This window comes from Ammospiza nelsoni, chromosome 7, assembly GCF_027579445.1.
Source record: "Ammospiza nelsoni isolate bAmmNel1 chromosome 7, bAmmNel1.pri, whole genome shotgun sequence".
Taxonomy (NCBI): domain Eukaryota; kingdom Metazoa; phylum Chordata; class Aves; order Passeriformes; family Passerellidae; genus Ammospiza; species Ammospiza nelsoni.
This window is the reverse complement of record NC_080639.1, coordinates 23,925,222-23,940,511: the sequence shown is the minus strand read 5'-3', so window position 1 is coordinate 23,940,511 and position 15,290 is coordinate 23,925,222. Positions and strand designations below refer to the sequence as shown.

General features: G+C 43.9%; 1 protein-coding gene across 1 annotated transcript in view; it reads left to right on the top strand.

Annotated features, from left to right (window-relative positions):
* The window catches only part of LOC132075361 (unconventional myosin-X-like), an 89,397-nt gene that overhangs the window by 32,031 nt on the left and 42,076 nt on the right, over positions 1–15,290 (top strand). The window contains exons 10-18 of the mRNA XM_059475725.1: positions 868–997; positions 1,840–1,958; positions 5,532–5,678; positions 6,377–6,477; positions 8,350–8,416; positions 8,873–8,965; positions 12,604–12,672; positions 13,540–13,622; positions 15,153–15,261. Coding sequence (XP_059331708.1) covers positions 868–997; positions 1,840–1,958; positions 5,532–5,678; positions 6,377–6,477; positions 8,350–8,416; positions 8,873–8,965; positions 12,604–12,672; positions 13,540–13,622; positions 15,153–15,261 — 918 coding nt within the window. The remainder of the gene's footprint in view (positions 1–867; positions 998–1,839; positions 1,959–5,531; positions 5,679–6,376; positions 6,478–8,349; positions 8,417–8,872; positions 8,966–12,603; positions 12,673–13,539; positions 13,623–15,152; positions 15,262–15,290) is intronic.

Below are 15,290 nucleotides of genomic sequence, written 5' to 3'. Positions count from 1 at the left end.
ATTTGATAACACTTGTTGGCCTGAAGGCTTTAATAATGTCGGTGAAACCAGATAGGCAAGATGAGTAGAGTCAGCTTAGGGTTTCAGTACCTCCTGGTTGGGTGTGATTTAAGGGAGGGAGGCACCTGCACAGCAGAAGTTTCAATGGCAATATGGCATTTATTCTTCAGCTGAAGAGATGCTGGAGGAAAGAAGGAAACTAGAAGCCCAGAGTCCCCCACTGACAGGGTGCATGCATGAAGGCTGGGCCCTACCTCTCAAAGTCAATTTATGCCCCAAAAACTCTGGCTCACATGCAGGCATTAAGAGGGAATGTGCCATACTTCCTCATTATCTGATAATCTCTTTCCAACCATCTAACAGTTAATGCTGAAAGCCTGGTTTTAAGTCTTGCTGCATAAATCTACTGTACTAAGAATGAATTAAGGGGGTTATGTGGATCAGAGTAAATTAAGTATCTTATATGGATCCATCCTTCAGGGAAGAAAATAAGTGAGAATGTGGAAGCCATCCAGTAACATCTGTAACCTGTGCTGCCAGTGTTCAGGGTAGGATTTCCTCACACAGGCACAAACGTTCTCTTTCTTGTGACAGACTGTCAGTGGTGGCAGCAAAGTGCAACCTGAGGATGGGGACAATGCCCACCTGCCTTAGGTGGCAATACAGTAAATGTAAGAATGAATGGGAAACAGTAAAGATCACTGACAAATGTATAGCTCAGAGAGGTGCTGTGCCATCCCATTTCATTTGAATTCGTGGTGACTGTAATTCTGAGTTTTACATCTTACACACACCTGACCCGGCTCCAGTGGTTGCATTGTACCTGGCTGTACCTGCAGCTAACATTAGCTGTTTGGTTTTGCACAGACTGCCATGAAGGTGGTGGACTTCAGCACTGAGGAAATCAGAGACATCTTCAAGCTTCTTTCTGGCACACTTCATTTGGGAAATGTTGAATTCATGACAGCTGGTGGGGCCCAGATTACAACAAAAGCAGGTAAGTAGGACCTTAGCAACTTGGTAGACCATGCAAAGCCCCATAAGGTGCCCAATAAAGCCCTCTCCCTATTCCTTTCTCTCTCTGTTATGCTGGTCTGTAGTACCCTCACCAGCAGCTTCCCTGTAGCTGAACTCTACAGAAGCATTGCCACAGGATGCATTGCCCCTGGGTACCAGTGGGATTTAGTTGGTCTGTGGCCCTGTGATCCATTTGTGCTCCTTGATATTCTCAGAGTCCACAGCCTCACAGTTTCTCTTTAGAATTGAAAGAAATGGAAGAAATAGATCAGGAAGGAGTTTGAGATAAAAGTGCTCTGTTAGAGCCTTTCCCCCATCTTCATTTGAAGCAGTTGCTAGTGTGCACTCTGTTACAGTTATTTAATCTCAGCTGGTTTGCAAAGTGAGTCCCAAAACAGACACAAGCAATAAAAATGTATTACAAGTGTTTCAAGTCGTAAGTTAATTGCCTCTCAACATCCAAGTTTAGCAATCCCATGCTCAGTCTGCAGTATTGTGCTTTTACAAAAAGATATCTTCTTAGGCAGTGTTTTGCTGGTGCTGAGTCTTGCCCACAGTTTTGCTGTAGCTGTTGTCAGCAGGAAGGCTGACTTACATGAGTACCTGACTGTGCTCTGTAATGGGCACATGAGCCTCAGACTGGGTATGTGAGCCTACAGCTTTGGGTATGCCCAAGAGAATCAAGTAAGAGGGAGTGTGTTTTGTGCTGGAGTTTAATCACCTCTTTTGTAGAAGTCCCTGGGATTTCCTCACTGAGCTGCAAAAATATCCCTATGAGTGATGGGGATCCATGCAAGAGAAAAACGTGTGTCTTCCTTTTAGTGCTGAATGTTGCCAGTGACCTCCTGGGCTTGGACGCCTTTCAGCTCTCTGAAGTGCTGACCCAGAGGTCCATGATTCTGCGTGGGGAAGAGATCAGCTCCCCTCTCACTGTGGAGCAGGTAAGTGTCCCAATGCGTGCTTCCACTTCTGCCACTTCTGCATTCCAGGCCCTGAGTCTTCCTCTGTGTCACCCATTCCAGCCTAGGGCCTCCTGTTTCTCAGGTATTTTACCCTTATTGGTAGCTCAGGTCCCAGTGTTGACTCTGCTTTTCAGGCTTTACAGGGGAGTTCACCTGCACAATACTGGTTTTAAGTCACCTTCACTCACCAGGAGCTGGTCATACTTGTGTCATGCAGAAGGTGCATCAGATGCTTTGTGGTAATTGCATGTGTGCGTGCTTTAACCTGCAGAACTTCCAGACTGTGCTGTGTTTACTGGAAAGTAAAAGCTGGCACACAATTCCCACAAAATATCTGGCAGTTGGGCTGTTACCCCACAGCAGCTCTTCTTTCTGGATCCCTACAACCACAAAGGAGGACCACATAAACTGACATGCAGCTCTTGTGGTGCTGCTGATCACTTGAGGGCACTCTTGGTGTTTTAGGCCATTCACAGATAACTGTAGAAAATCCTCTGTCATTAATAAAATGCAAGGCACTGGAAGGCAGGGAGTACTATTACTAGGATGGAAAAGGCACCATGTTATAGCAAAATGAACATCTGTAATGGAAATCATGTGCTGGCACAGACTGCAGAGGGTTATCAATCCAACGCCTACATTGGCAGAGAAGCCAGAGTTACTAGACTCTCTCTGATGGATGTCTGTCTAACTTTCCTTCAGATTTCCCATGGAAGGAATTTCACAGCATCTTTAAGTATCCTGCTTTAGCTGCAGTGGAGTCTGGAGTTGAAAAGATTTTCCTCATAATTTAGATTACCTTTGACATCCCAGCTGTCCACCTTACAAGCTTTGGCTTCTGTGAAGTTTTTCATGTGGTATTCTCTTTTCTAAGCTAAACAATCCAGTTCCTTCAGTGCTTCCTTGTAAGTAATTTTCTAAATCTCTTTGTCTTCTGTCTCTGTTTTCCCACATCTTTTAAGAAGTGGAGTGCCCCTAACTGGGCACTGTGTTCAAGCTGAAGTCTCAGCAGTGCTCATTATGGTAGTGTAGTTGCTTATTTTCTTGCTGTAGACACACATGCTAATATATCACAAACTGAGCTTTGCCTTTAAGAAATGGTCTCCTTTTTCTGCATAGTCTGTGACCTTTCTTTGCAGTGAAATTGTGTGAAAAATATTTTCCAGCCTGTAGTCTGTGGTAGATATCATCAATATCAGATGCCACAGTTTTCTTGTCAACTGTCTATTCTAAAAAAGCCACATCGTTCTCTAGCAGTGTGTAAGGTTGGATAACAGATAATACCAGAGGCACTTCATGCAGTCCACAGCAATGGCATGCAGTTGCAGAATTGACAGAGTCTCCCTGAACAGAGCTTCCCCTGCTGGTATAGCTGTTCCTGACATGTGTGTGTATTGGGCCCCACACTTACTGCTTGGAGCCCAGTGAAGTACCAAGGCCACAAGAAAATTGTGATAGCAAGTGGATGCTGCCATATAGCTGTGAGCCTGCTGCACTCAACACTGGGCCTGTAAAGGCTGTTCCTGCCTAAGCCCTGAGTGCTGCACCCACCTTTTCCCACTTGTGGGGTAGCATTGCTGGGGATTTCTCATTATGTAAGGGGCTCATTACCCGTCTGAGCTTTGACATTTCAGTGGGCTGAAGGGATGAACTGGCCTAAGGCAGGCAAAGCTGGCAGGATGAAAGGCGCCTTTGAGAATCTCATTTGAGCCATACTGTGGGGAAAGTGGCTGCTTACAGCTGGATGGGGAGGTCCTGTTCCTGGAAAATGTGTCCAACTTACTGTGTAGCCAGATACACTACAGAGGCATGGCCTTGAGGGCATTCTTAGTCCCAACCAATAAGGCAGATCATCTGATGGAGAGAAGAAACAGCCAGAAAAGGCGTGTGTGCCCATGCTTTGAAATGTTCTCTTTAGTGGAGAAGGGAGGTTATTCTGTGTCAACTTTGAGCTGCTGAAGAGGAAATAGTACCTAGGAAGAGAAAGGAGGAGAAAACCAGTGTGGTTGGGTGAAAAGAAGGATCTGGCAGGCTGGGCCTCAGAAGTTTGTGAGACACTGGAAGGGATCAGAAACAGCTGGCCTGCCTGTGCCATTAGCAAAGAGCTCGTGTTATTTAGGGTTGTGAAACTGAAGGGGGCTTGGGTGCATTTGGAAGATCTGTCATTGCTGGTCTGGCCTACTGAAGGAATTGCCCTGCTGGTGTCACAGGTGAGACAGGGGAAACAACCTGCAATCTATTTACTGCAGTTTATTTATGAAATGACAAGATTACAGCTTTCACCCTACTTGATTATTTAATGTACTGGCTCGCTCGCCCCTCAGCATTACATTCTCTGGAACTATCTAGATGTCAACTTCTTTTCTCAGTTGGGAGTTTGCAGCTTGTCCAAGAGGGCTGGGCAAAAGCTTGTCTGGGTTTATATTGTGCAGTTGCAGTTATCAGTCTCCGTACTACCAGCCAAGGTCCTTGGGCATGCCCTGACATTTATCTCCATGTCTCTGATCTCCAGGATCTTTCCCCACTTCCAGCATCTTTCTTCCAGTCATGATCTTTGCCATCTTCTCTCCTGGCTCCTTTTGCTGTCCTCTGAGATCATGTCTTCTTGTTAGGGACCCTTACTTTTGGCCTTCTTGTCTTTCCATAACCCTAAACTCTGGTTTCCCATTCTAAATAGTGTATGTGCAGAAGAACAGCACATGACATCAGACTCCCAGTTTGTGGTTCTGTATCATGTCTCTTTATTAATTGGAGGATTTAAGGTGTGCCTCTTTTGTGTGTCCAAGTGTTACCAAAATATGCAACCAGCCCATCCCTTGTGCAGCTATCAGGTAGTAGGCTTTTGCTTAAGATATGAAAAGTTTGATTTTGGATGTTCATCTGCATGTTTTCATACAGTCAATTATCTCCTGCCTGTTAGTGATTGCAATTTAAGTTATTTTTCCCATGTATGACACTTGGTTGTGGTATCTGAATGGGATGTTGGGTCAACTGCAGCAAAGTTTCAACCCATGAACTTCTGGGGCATGTGTCCTGGCTGTTGGCCAGCCTAATTGGATTCTGGTAGGATAATGCTGTTTTGGAAAGGGAATTTTTGAGGGTAACTTGGTGACAGAATATTCCATTAAATCCTGCCCTACCAGTTTTTTGAAAACTGAGCAGACACCCATTTGACAGCTCTGCTAGGAGTACTGAACCGAGATACCTTGCCTGTCACTGCAAATGTTGGCTCAGGTGACACAAATTACTCCTGTGGGCTTAGTTGTGAGGTATTTTGTCACCTTCCCTGTCCCAGCACTTGTTCCAAAAAATGTCACTGATTTTGTTGCTTCCTTCACCCTCTCAAGTGCAGTTACCCAAAGATTATGGCTTGTCTGTGTGTGGCCTGGCTATTTGAAAACTTGTTACTAATAAATACTGCACTGTACACAGCCAGTACAGAGGCTGAGAAATCTGAAGAGGAGTGGAGGAACCTGAAGTCCCACAGAGATTCGTGTGGCCCTTATGTCTTCTCTTTTCTTTGTGACTCATTTTTTCTCTCTGTATTTACAGGCAGCTGACTCCAGGGATTCCCTCTCTATGGCACTCTATTCCCAGTGTTTTTCATGGCTCATTAGCAAGATTAATACAAAGATCAAAGGCAAGGAAAACTTTAAGTCTGTGGGCATCCTGGATATCTTTGGCTTCGAGAACTTTCAGGTCAGGATTTTGTTTTTTGTGGGGTGGGTTGGTTTTGGAGATGTTGATGCATATTGGAAGAAACTTTGGTGGGTTTGCATCCTGGTAAGGATAGCATAGGGAATTCTGGAATCTCTACCCTGTTACTTTCCCCTGAAAGCAGAAAGATATATTTAGCTGCCCATTTCTGCCAGCCATATTCATAGAGGCTGATGTTCAAGGTTTGTGATACAGACCCTAAGCAGATCTGCTGTGATAGATAATACTGAGTTTTTTATTTGTATGTGAACCAACTCTCCAAATCCTACATGTACATTGTTTGTTTACATCTGTTTTGTGTTGTGTGGAGAATCCTGCATGTGATGCTTCTCACTACAGCTGATGTGGGATGTGTGTTGAACAGTCATAGAGTGACTGCTCAGATATTTCACAGAAGATAAAGCCCTGTGACCTAACTGTTAGGGAATTTATTTCTTCCAAGAAGAGAAACATAATTGTCTTTGGCATGCTTTACTATGAATTAGGTTTACTGAATTAACCTTACATGAGCTACAAAAGCTGTTCTAGTGGACCTCTCCATACTGTCCTCCTCATATCCACCTGACACCACTATGTTCTCTGCCTTTACTCCAAGCCTGGCACCTTCCCTTTTGCTGCTATAGATTCTTTTAGAGCTCAGGAACAAGAATGTAAAATTTGATAATTGTTTCTTCTTGCAGGTGAATCGTTTTGAGCAGTTTAACATTAACTATGCAAATGAGAAACTCCAGGAATATTTCAACAAACACATCTTCTCCTTGGAGCAGCTGGAGTACAACAGGTGACACACAGTGGGAGTGGGGCCCCACTGCTTTCATGGGTACTGGGAGGGAGGACATCATTCCTCCTGTGCTGCTCAGTCCCTACCACTGAAGCAGGAGAGACCTTAGTACAACCCTGGCCGTGGATGTGTCTTGTTAAGCATTGTCCATGTGCTTTGCCAGCATAAGTCACTTATCTCCAGGAAAAAGCATTCTCCATTGTAGTGTGCAGAAATTCCAGATTTCCTTGTCTCTCAGCTGAATGGAAAGTTCCTGGGCTTTAACCCATTAGACTGCATGGTCACTGGGTGTGTTACTGACTTTGCTAATGGTTTATCCATGGCAGTGGTGGTGTAATGCAGATGGAATCCTGGTGTACAAAAAGGAAATTCCCTAAAGATAGGGAGAGATATCTGACAGCTCCTTCTGTCCTAGAAGTTCCTATACTGGGAAAAGAACTCTTTTCCTTAGCAAGATTAACATCAGGCTGAGCTTGGGACCTTCTGCACAGCTTTTTCCTCTTCTGTGGGCTTCATATTGGATTGTATTTTGTGAAGTACCTGTGATGTTCTAGAGTATTTCTGCTTCTAGAGAAGGCTGCTAGTCAAATACTTCAGTTGTTGCTCTGAAACAGAAGCCTTTATGACTGTGAATGAAAGAATTGAATAGGGTCAGTGAGGGCAAATGAGAGCAGCCTTGTAAAGTGAGATGGTTGAATAGGCAATTCATTAAATTCTAAAGATTACAAAATTTCAAGGCTATTTATGTGCTCACTTCTCAGGCCAGTTCCACCATTGCAGGAATCTTGTATTAAAAATGGTGCCATCATGACAAATGATTTTTTCCTGATGGTTGCATAGAAGTTTAAGTTCTGTGGCTGAACTTTGGAAGGAGTAAGATTTTTTTGAGTGAAGTTTTTTAATTGACTACATATCAAATAATTCTAAGGCAATATACTTAAAGCTCATCTTTCACCATATAAGCTCTGCTTCCTCAGGCTTAGTAAGTAGGTTCATGTATCTCATCCTGATGCTTTGAACAATAAAGTATGAAGCCTGGGCTGAAGCATTTGAAGGCAACAGCTCCACTATCTCCAAAATGTTAGTCTCCACCTGAAAGGAGGCGTTATCAGAATGTCAGTAAGTAGCTTCACACATGGCCTCTAGTCTTCCTTGTATTCTTAAGATTTATTCTAGGCTTCTCTGAATTCTGAAAATAGGCATATCCTGTATTATGGGAGTATAAGAAGATGGTAAGGGGGAAAAACCCATTCAGCATTTACAGGATGTCATGGGTGATTTTCAAAGCACATTATTGCACTACTGTCCCTACATCAGCTCCTACTCCAAAAGATGCAGGGCCACCCTCTAGGCTCCCTGCATGACAGGCCAAAGCTTGTCTGTGTCATCCTCTTCAAAACTCTCCCTGAAAACTCTCTCCAGTCTCTTCTCCTGGTGGACCTGTGAACTGTGGTTCAGTCTTCTGGCAGATGTGCTTCAGGCCTGCTTTCCAGATTGGTGGGTCAGCAGCTGCCTCTTGAAGCTGTGTAGCAAACTGTCCATCATCACCACTGTGTGGCTGCTGCTTTTCACTCCAGAAAGAGCACAGTCTTAAAATTCATGTGAAATTTGCTCAATGACTATAAGAAAAGCATCAGTCTATGTCACTGGTGTGGATAAGAAAGGCTGGCTCTTATTTCCATCTCCTTGTGTTAGCAGTTCATTGTGTCCCTTATTCGTCTTCCTCAGCCATAAGCCATAACAAAGCCTAATTCCTGCAAATCACCTTGAGTACTGGGACAGCTGCCAGGCTCAGTTACTTCTGCTCTCCTACACCCCAAGACATTGGATCTTGCATTTCACAACTTTGTTCTGTTTGTTCTTGTCTATCAGGGAAGGGATAAACTGGGAAGCCATTGACTGGATGGATAATGCAGAGTGCCTGGACCTTATTGAGAAGGTAAGCAGTTACCTGTGACACTTTCTAGGGATCAGTGGGGACTCCTGAGTGTCTTGAGATCTTCCCTGGCATTTCCTGGTTTTAAAAGCAGATAGTTGCTTAGATCCTCTTCCCATAGTGACCTGGCAAATGTATGAGCTGTTCTACCCGTGGTTCTGGCTCAAGAAAGCAAGAAAATGTATTGTTGAGAGTAAGCTTAGGAAGGGGGTCATAGTTCTAGAGAGGGATTAGCATTCAAGTAAAACCTTAATGTGAATTTTCTATAAACAATCTCCACTTATGATCTGCTTGCTGAATGCATTAACTGTCCAGAAATCTGCTTTCAGTTTTGAGTTTTGCTGGGTATAACTCAAGGGTTATTGCTCAATGGTCTGTTCAGATCTCCAGTTCTTGGCTTGGTGCTGTGTAGTGAAAGCTTTTGCTGACTGTAAAAGCTTGTCTCTTGTTTGGCTGTAGAAACTAGGTCTACTGGCTTTGGTGAATGAAGAGAGTCGATTCCCCAAAGGCACAGACAACACCCTTCTGGAAAAACTTCACAGCCAGCATATGGTAAGTAAGAAAATAACCTGGCAGGCAAATGATCAGTATGTTAGCCCCATCAGCATTTCAAAACCTAAAGTGAAGGTTTTGTTGATGTAAAATATGTGCTTTGTGCAGTAAATTGAAAACGCCTTAGGCCTGAACCTGCGAGTGTTTAATAAGGCTGCCCTGAACACCAGTAATATGGAAAGGAACCTGAGCCTGGGCTCCTGTGCACACAGGGAAGAGGGAGTGTGCATTCCACAGGCCGGGGGCACAGGAGGTTTGACTCTGCAGGAGGGGTTGGGGTCAGGTTCTGCTGCTCTGTGACGGGACACAAGGCAGCACCCCAGGCACAGGATGTGGCTATACAGTGTGTGTGGGTTTCTCCTGCCAGCTGACTCACAGCAGTCTGCTCCAAAGCATGTCAAATCTGTCTCCTGGGGCTGGGGACGGCTTTTGCCTCATGACTTTTAATGAAAGCTCTCTTATTGTTCCTAATTAATTAAATTCTTTCATCCTCTGTCTTGTGTTCTGGACACAGTAGTGGAACTTTTTCATGCAGGTCAGAAAGCTATCCTGGGGACACAGAAACCCCACTGAGATCACTGTAGCAATCCCTTGTTGTCTCTGGTACAGCCAACACTTTGTTCTAAATAGCAAATAGACTGAAAACAAAGCAAATTAAAGCCTGTAGCATGGACTTATGGAATAATTAACTACTTCAGTGAAAGCATTGTCAGTAAATATGTTTTCTAGTCATCTAATTCAGGCTTCATCCAAGCCCGAAAACATCTGTATCCTTTATCTGAATTTTTAAAATTGGCACAGATGCAGATATTCTCATTTTTCATATATGCACTGTAACTCTGCTAGTAATACTCATTACTTAGTTAGAAGAAATAACAATGACTTTTGGTTGGCTACATACAGCTCTGAGGAAATATATACTTTCCTTGGGCTTAAATCAAGACCTTCAATTTAGTCCACTGTGGCTTTGCCTTGTCTTGCAGGTCAAGAAATGTGAGAATGCCTGTTTTAACTTATCTTTAAAAAACGGTTGTTGGTATTTCTTAATATGGAACTAATGAATATTTTTAATGTATCACTTGTTATGAATTTTCTTTCTCAACTGTCCCAAACTCTTTAGTTTGTATCCAAATGGAGAAGTTTCAAAGCTCCTCTTTCTTTCTGCTGTTCATTTCTGAATTTGTCTACATATTTTTTTCTCTATTCTTTTCTGAGATAAATAATCAGACCAGAATGCAGTTCCCTTGGTAAGAAGGTACCTGTGGTTTATTGTACAGCAGCATGAGACTGCCAGTATTATTTTGCATTCCTTTATGCCCCACTACATTTTGGCTGCTATTTTTGGTGATTTCTGTGCATTGAGTAGCCTTCTCATTAAGCTGTCCATAGTGTCACCTCTGTCTGCTTTGAGGCAATAGCAGTTAACGTGGAACCCTAGGAAGCTTGCAGGAGATGGAGGAGGCTGAGTTATAAGTGCAGGGAGGGAGGAACAGTGGAGAGTGCTCTAGGACTTGCATTTGCTGAAGGCAAAAGCATTTTTTATACCAGTTAAAGTCTCTAGTTCTGGCTGGAAGAGAATTGGAAGACATCCAGCCAGCATTGCTGGGAAGCCTGAGGAGAACAAGCCCTCTTCTCTGTATTTTCTGTGGAATGCTGTAGTCTTAAGGAGGAAAAGCTTAAAGCTGAGATTTAAGAGAATATGACCTCTGTAACAACTGGAGAGAGGAGCAATAGGGAAGATAGCAGAAGGAACCAAAAGTGTTGTGAGCATGGGTGAAATATAAGGGCTTGGTTGAGAGGGAGAGGAGAACAGGATGCCAGTCCACATGAGAGATCCAGTAGCAGTCATATTTGGAGTGGGAGGCAGGGAAGTTTGTGGTTGGAAAAAGATGACTGTATGGGGGAAGGGTAGAGCAATGAAATGGGATCAGTGTGAAAAGAAAAACACATGAAAAAATTTTCAGTAGCACTAACAAATTATCAGCACCAGAAGCTGCCCACCTGCTAAATATTGCTAAAAGATATTGGAGATGAAAGAGCTGAATTACAAACAGCATCATGCAACATGTTACTTAAAATTTTCTTAGTATTTTTGTCGAGGAGGTGGGGGATTATATTAATTTTTAGAAAGTGTTGTGGGAAACTATAGGCCTGTAGTCCTGTTTTCACAATTGGGTAAATTCACAGAATGTAAAAGGTCAATTACCTTAATGACAGGAGGGCCTACAAGTGAGACAAGCACTGAGGATTTCTGCTGACTCACAGGGAAGGCTGGTCTGAGAGGGGCCTCATGAGACTGATTGCATTGTAAAGTGAAAATGAAAATGAAAAGCAGAATAGATAAATGTAAAGTGCTGTACCTGAAGGAAAAGAGCCCTGATTTCACCTTTGAAATGATGGCCTCTGAACTGACTGTTGCTCTTCAGGAGTGAGACCCTGACAGAGGCTGTGATGGAGTTCCATGGAAATACCAGCAAGGGGCTCAGCAGTAATACAAATCCCCAAAAGAAGTAGTGAAAGCTGCCAGGAAACTAACAGTAAAAGTAGAAACATTGCTATGGAACTGTATAGTCTGTAGATCACCTTCACTTTGAACCACATACACCATGGGACCCCTCCACTCGTGGAGAGCTTCTGTCAGAACTGGTAAACAGCAGGTCTGGTACAGCTTCAGTGCTACAAAAAACTGCATTGAAGGGACCTGCAGTGTGGAGACAAGGTGACTTGGGTGGGTATGATGGGTGTAAAAGTCACACATGGCCTGTAGAAGATTAATGGCACTAATGGAAGCCAGGCTTAAATCCAAGCAGCTCTAGTTCCACACATGTAGTTGTTTGAGAGTTCTCTGTGAAAGGACACTCCAGATACAAGAAGTCTGCAGGGGTTCACTTGTGGAATGAGCAAGTATTTCAAAGAGAAATCTCTTTGGGGTTACTAGTTAGGCAGGCCTCATAGAAAGAATTAGAGTTTGAGGGAATGTTAGGATGAAAGTATGATTTACTTGCTTTGTTTGTACTTTTTCCTACATAGCCAGTGCTAGAGGCAGAATACTGCTGGATAGATCTTTGGTCTAGAACAGCATGGCTGCTCTTAATCAGTTAAAATGGTTTTCACAGAACAGAGAAAGGAGAGGGAAAATGACAGAGGAAAAGAGAAAGGAAAACTGAATATTGAATGTAGGGGAAGAGAAGTGCAAGGAAAGATAAAAGAAAGAGGAAGACAGGAAATTGGTATTTTATTTTCTTTGATGAAGAAAAGGTGTGGAGGTGTTATACAAAGCTGCCATCTTCCCTGCATCCTGATCCTGTGTCCTGCACCACATGGTTTGTGTGGAGCTCAGTCTCCTCAGGTGTCAGACACACAAGAATTAACATTTCATCCATGGCATGCCTCCGCAGCCTTGATTCTGCAAGCCCTTGCTCACATGAGAAATGCCTTGAAGGGCTGGATATTTCCATTTTAAATTTGAGTAACATATTTGCAATGTGGCTGCAGCCAGCTGCAGCAGATGTGGTCGGGCTCTGCAAGAGCAAAGGTCCTTGCCCATCCCAGCCTTGTCATAGTCATGGCAGAGTTCCTGACTGACTTTCTATTCTTGTACCAGCATTATAAGACAACTTCTTTTTCTTTCATTTCAGAGCAACCCCTACTATGTGAAGCCTCGGGTGACAGACCATCAGTTTGGCATAAGACATTATGCAGGGGAGGTAGGTGTTCATGATGTGTTTGTGAGATGCTTGGTATATTATGGACTTGAGGTCCTCAATTCTAGATTCCAAAAACCAAGAACATCTCTGATCTGTGTGTTTCCACACATTTAATGTCCCATACCAAAGCACAACGAGTGTGATGGGCTTAAAATAGCATGTCACTCTGCAGTACTATATTCCCCAACTTGGAGAATGTTTGAGTTTCTCAGGTAACTTTTTGTTTGGGGGATAAACTCCTTACTTCTAGTATCCATGTCGTCTTTTCTTGGACATTCACAAACAAACAAAACTCAAAGGAAAAGTCACAAGGAAAATTTGACTTTTGAGGAGGAGGAAAGACTGAATACCTATTGCAGAAACAAAAAGGTTCCTGACCCTTCAAGGTTAAATGTTGCTCTTTGTTGTGAAGAGATATGAAGCAGATGAAGGTGTGTCAAGGGAGGACACCTGCACATTAAAGAAGGACTAACTTCCTCCCAGAATAATCTGCTGAGCACTTGTGGTTGAGAAGTTGGGGCACTGGGTGGCCATTCTCTTCACTCTCCTGAAGTGAACAGAGTACCTCACACCTTGCAGAGGATTTCCCCACAGACCCTCTCCTGCCAGGCAAATCTTTGCAGCTGTTTCACTTGGCTCTTGTTTTTTAGGGTTTTTTTTTTGTGTTTTTTAATTGATGGCTAAAAGCCCCTCTCTTGCCAGGAACTGCAGAACTCTGTAGCTCTTTGACCCCAGAAATTCAGATCTTGGCATATGCCTGCAGTGTTCCTGTGTAGCTCTGCTGGAGGCCTTGTACATTGGCATGTAAATGTGGAAGGACTTCATGATCTGTATGGTGCTGCTCTAGTGGCTGTGTCTGTGTTGCAGGTGCTGTATGATGTCAGAGGCTTTCTGGAGAAGAACAGAGACACCTTTCGTGATGACATTTTAAACATGCTGAAAGACAGCAGGTATGCTTGTCAGGAGGCCACATCTGTTGGGCAGAACTATTTGCATTCACGTAATAAACCAGACCAAGGAAAGCAGTTGCTTTTGCCAGAGCATCAGGCATCATTCTTAATCATTATTCTCTTTGTGCTGAAGTGTCCTGATAGAAGAAAGCAGAGCTGGAGAAGTCAGATGAGGCACAGATTTAATCAGGACTCATGTTGTCCCAGTTTTAAAAAGAGCTTTAACAGCATGACAGACATCTCTCCTGGCAATTTGGTTTTTTCCCTTTTTCCTTCCCTTTTCTTCCTTCCTCTTATCTCTCTATACCTACAATGGCAAAGTTTCCCCTGAATGAGTCAGTGCTCTTTGCCATGCTGTCAGTTGCCAGCTTCTGTACAGATGCTGCTTGTTTTCCAGCCTGCTTGTTAGTGGAAATCATCTGTCCTTATCCTGAGCCAGAGTGAGCTGTTGCTGTGGGACTGGGCATGGACTCTAATGTTATATCCCAGAGCTGCAACATGATCTTAGAGAAATGAGCTAATTTTGATCTTGAGCAAGATCTGGGAAACAGAAGCAGGGCCTAGTAGGAAGGAGGCATTTAATACTACAGAGGATCCTACAAGTCTTTGAGCAGCAACTCTACCATGTGCCTCTTACCACAGTCCATGTATTGCCTCTGGGCTCCAGCCTGATGAGACTGTTTCACAACTGCATCTTCTTTGAAGCTGCTGCAGAGTGTGCACTGAGAAGCTTTGAAACAACCTGAGGGAGCTGAGACTATGAGCTGCTCATAGTTGTCTTACTTGGACAGTAGCATCTGGGGAACATTTTACATGAGGCTTGAGGCCAGAATTGTGGTTGTTATTGTCCAGCATAATAGAAGGACTCAGGCTTTTTCAACGTGCCAGAAGGGAAGCTGGGCCAGAAGCAGCCATAACAATAAACTGGCACAAGCAGCTCTGAAGAACTTTGTGCAACTTTGTAAGAACCAGCACCAATGTCTCAGGAGTGGCAAAATGGTGGAAGATTCCTTAGAGCTGGAGGGCTAGCTACATGGAGGGCAGCTCTAGAACTCCTCTGGCTGCAGAAGAGCTGGGCTTCCAATTTCATGATCGTATCATGGGGGCTGATCATGATTTGGGAGGCATGACAGCATCGGTCCAGCTGGCATACCTTCAAGGCAGCTTTGCCTAGGGGCATATGCTTGCTCAAGGGAGGTGTCCTTGTGATCCCCTCCTTGCTCAAGGGAGGTGTCCCAGCCAGTGCAGAAGGGAGATTTTCCTTTGTGTAATATCCTACTTGAAAGTGTGGGAGGGGACTTCTGGCTTTGCATCTGAGTGTGGCATATAAGGCAGCCCACGGGATCTGGGCAGCCATGTGGGAAGTATTAATTTCCTCACTGAAGTGCCAGCTGAACTGCTTCCTCTGGCACAGCAGGTATAAAAATGAGATGTTTCACAACAGGACAGGGCAGTAGCTGACAATAAAAACCATCTTCTCACAGGTGGTAGGTGTCTTTCATCTTCTTTAAATCTTTTCTTCTCCCTTAGGCTGGACTTCATCTATGACCTTTTTGAAAGAGTCTGCAGTCGTTGCAGTGAAGAGACACTGAAGATGGGCACCCAGAGGCGCAGACCGACTGTCAGTTCCCAGTTCAGGGTATGATGTTTTCCAAGAGAGCAGCAGGC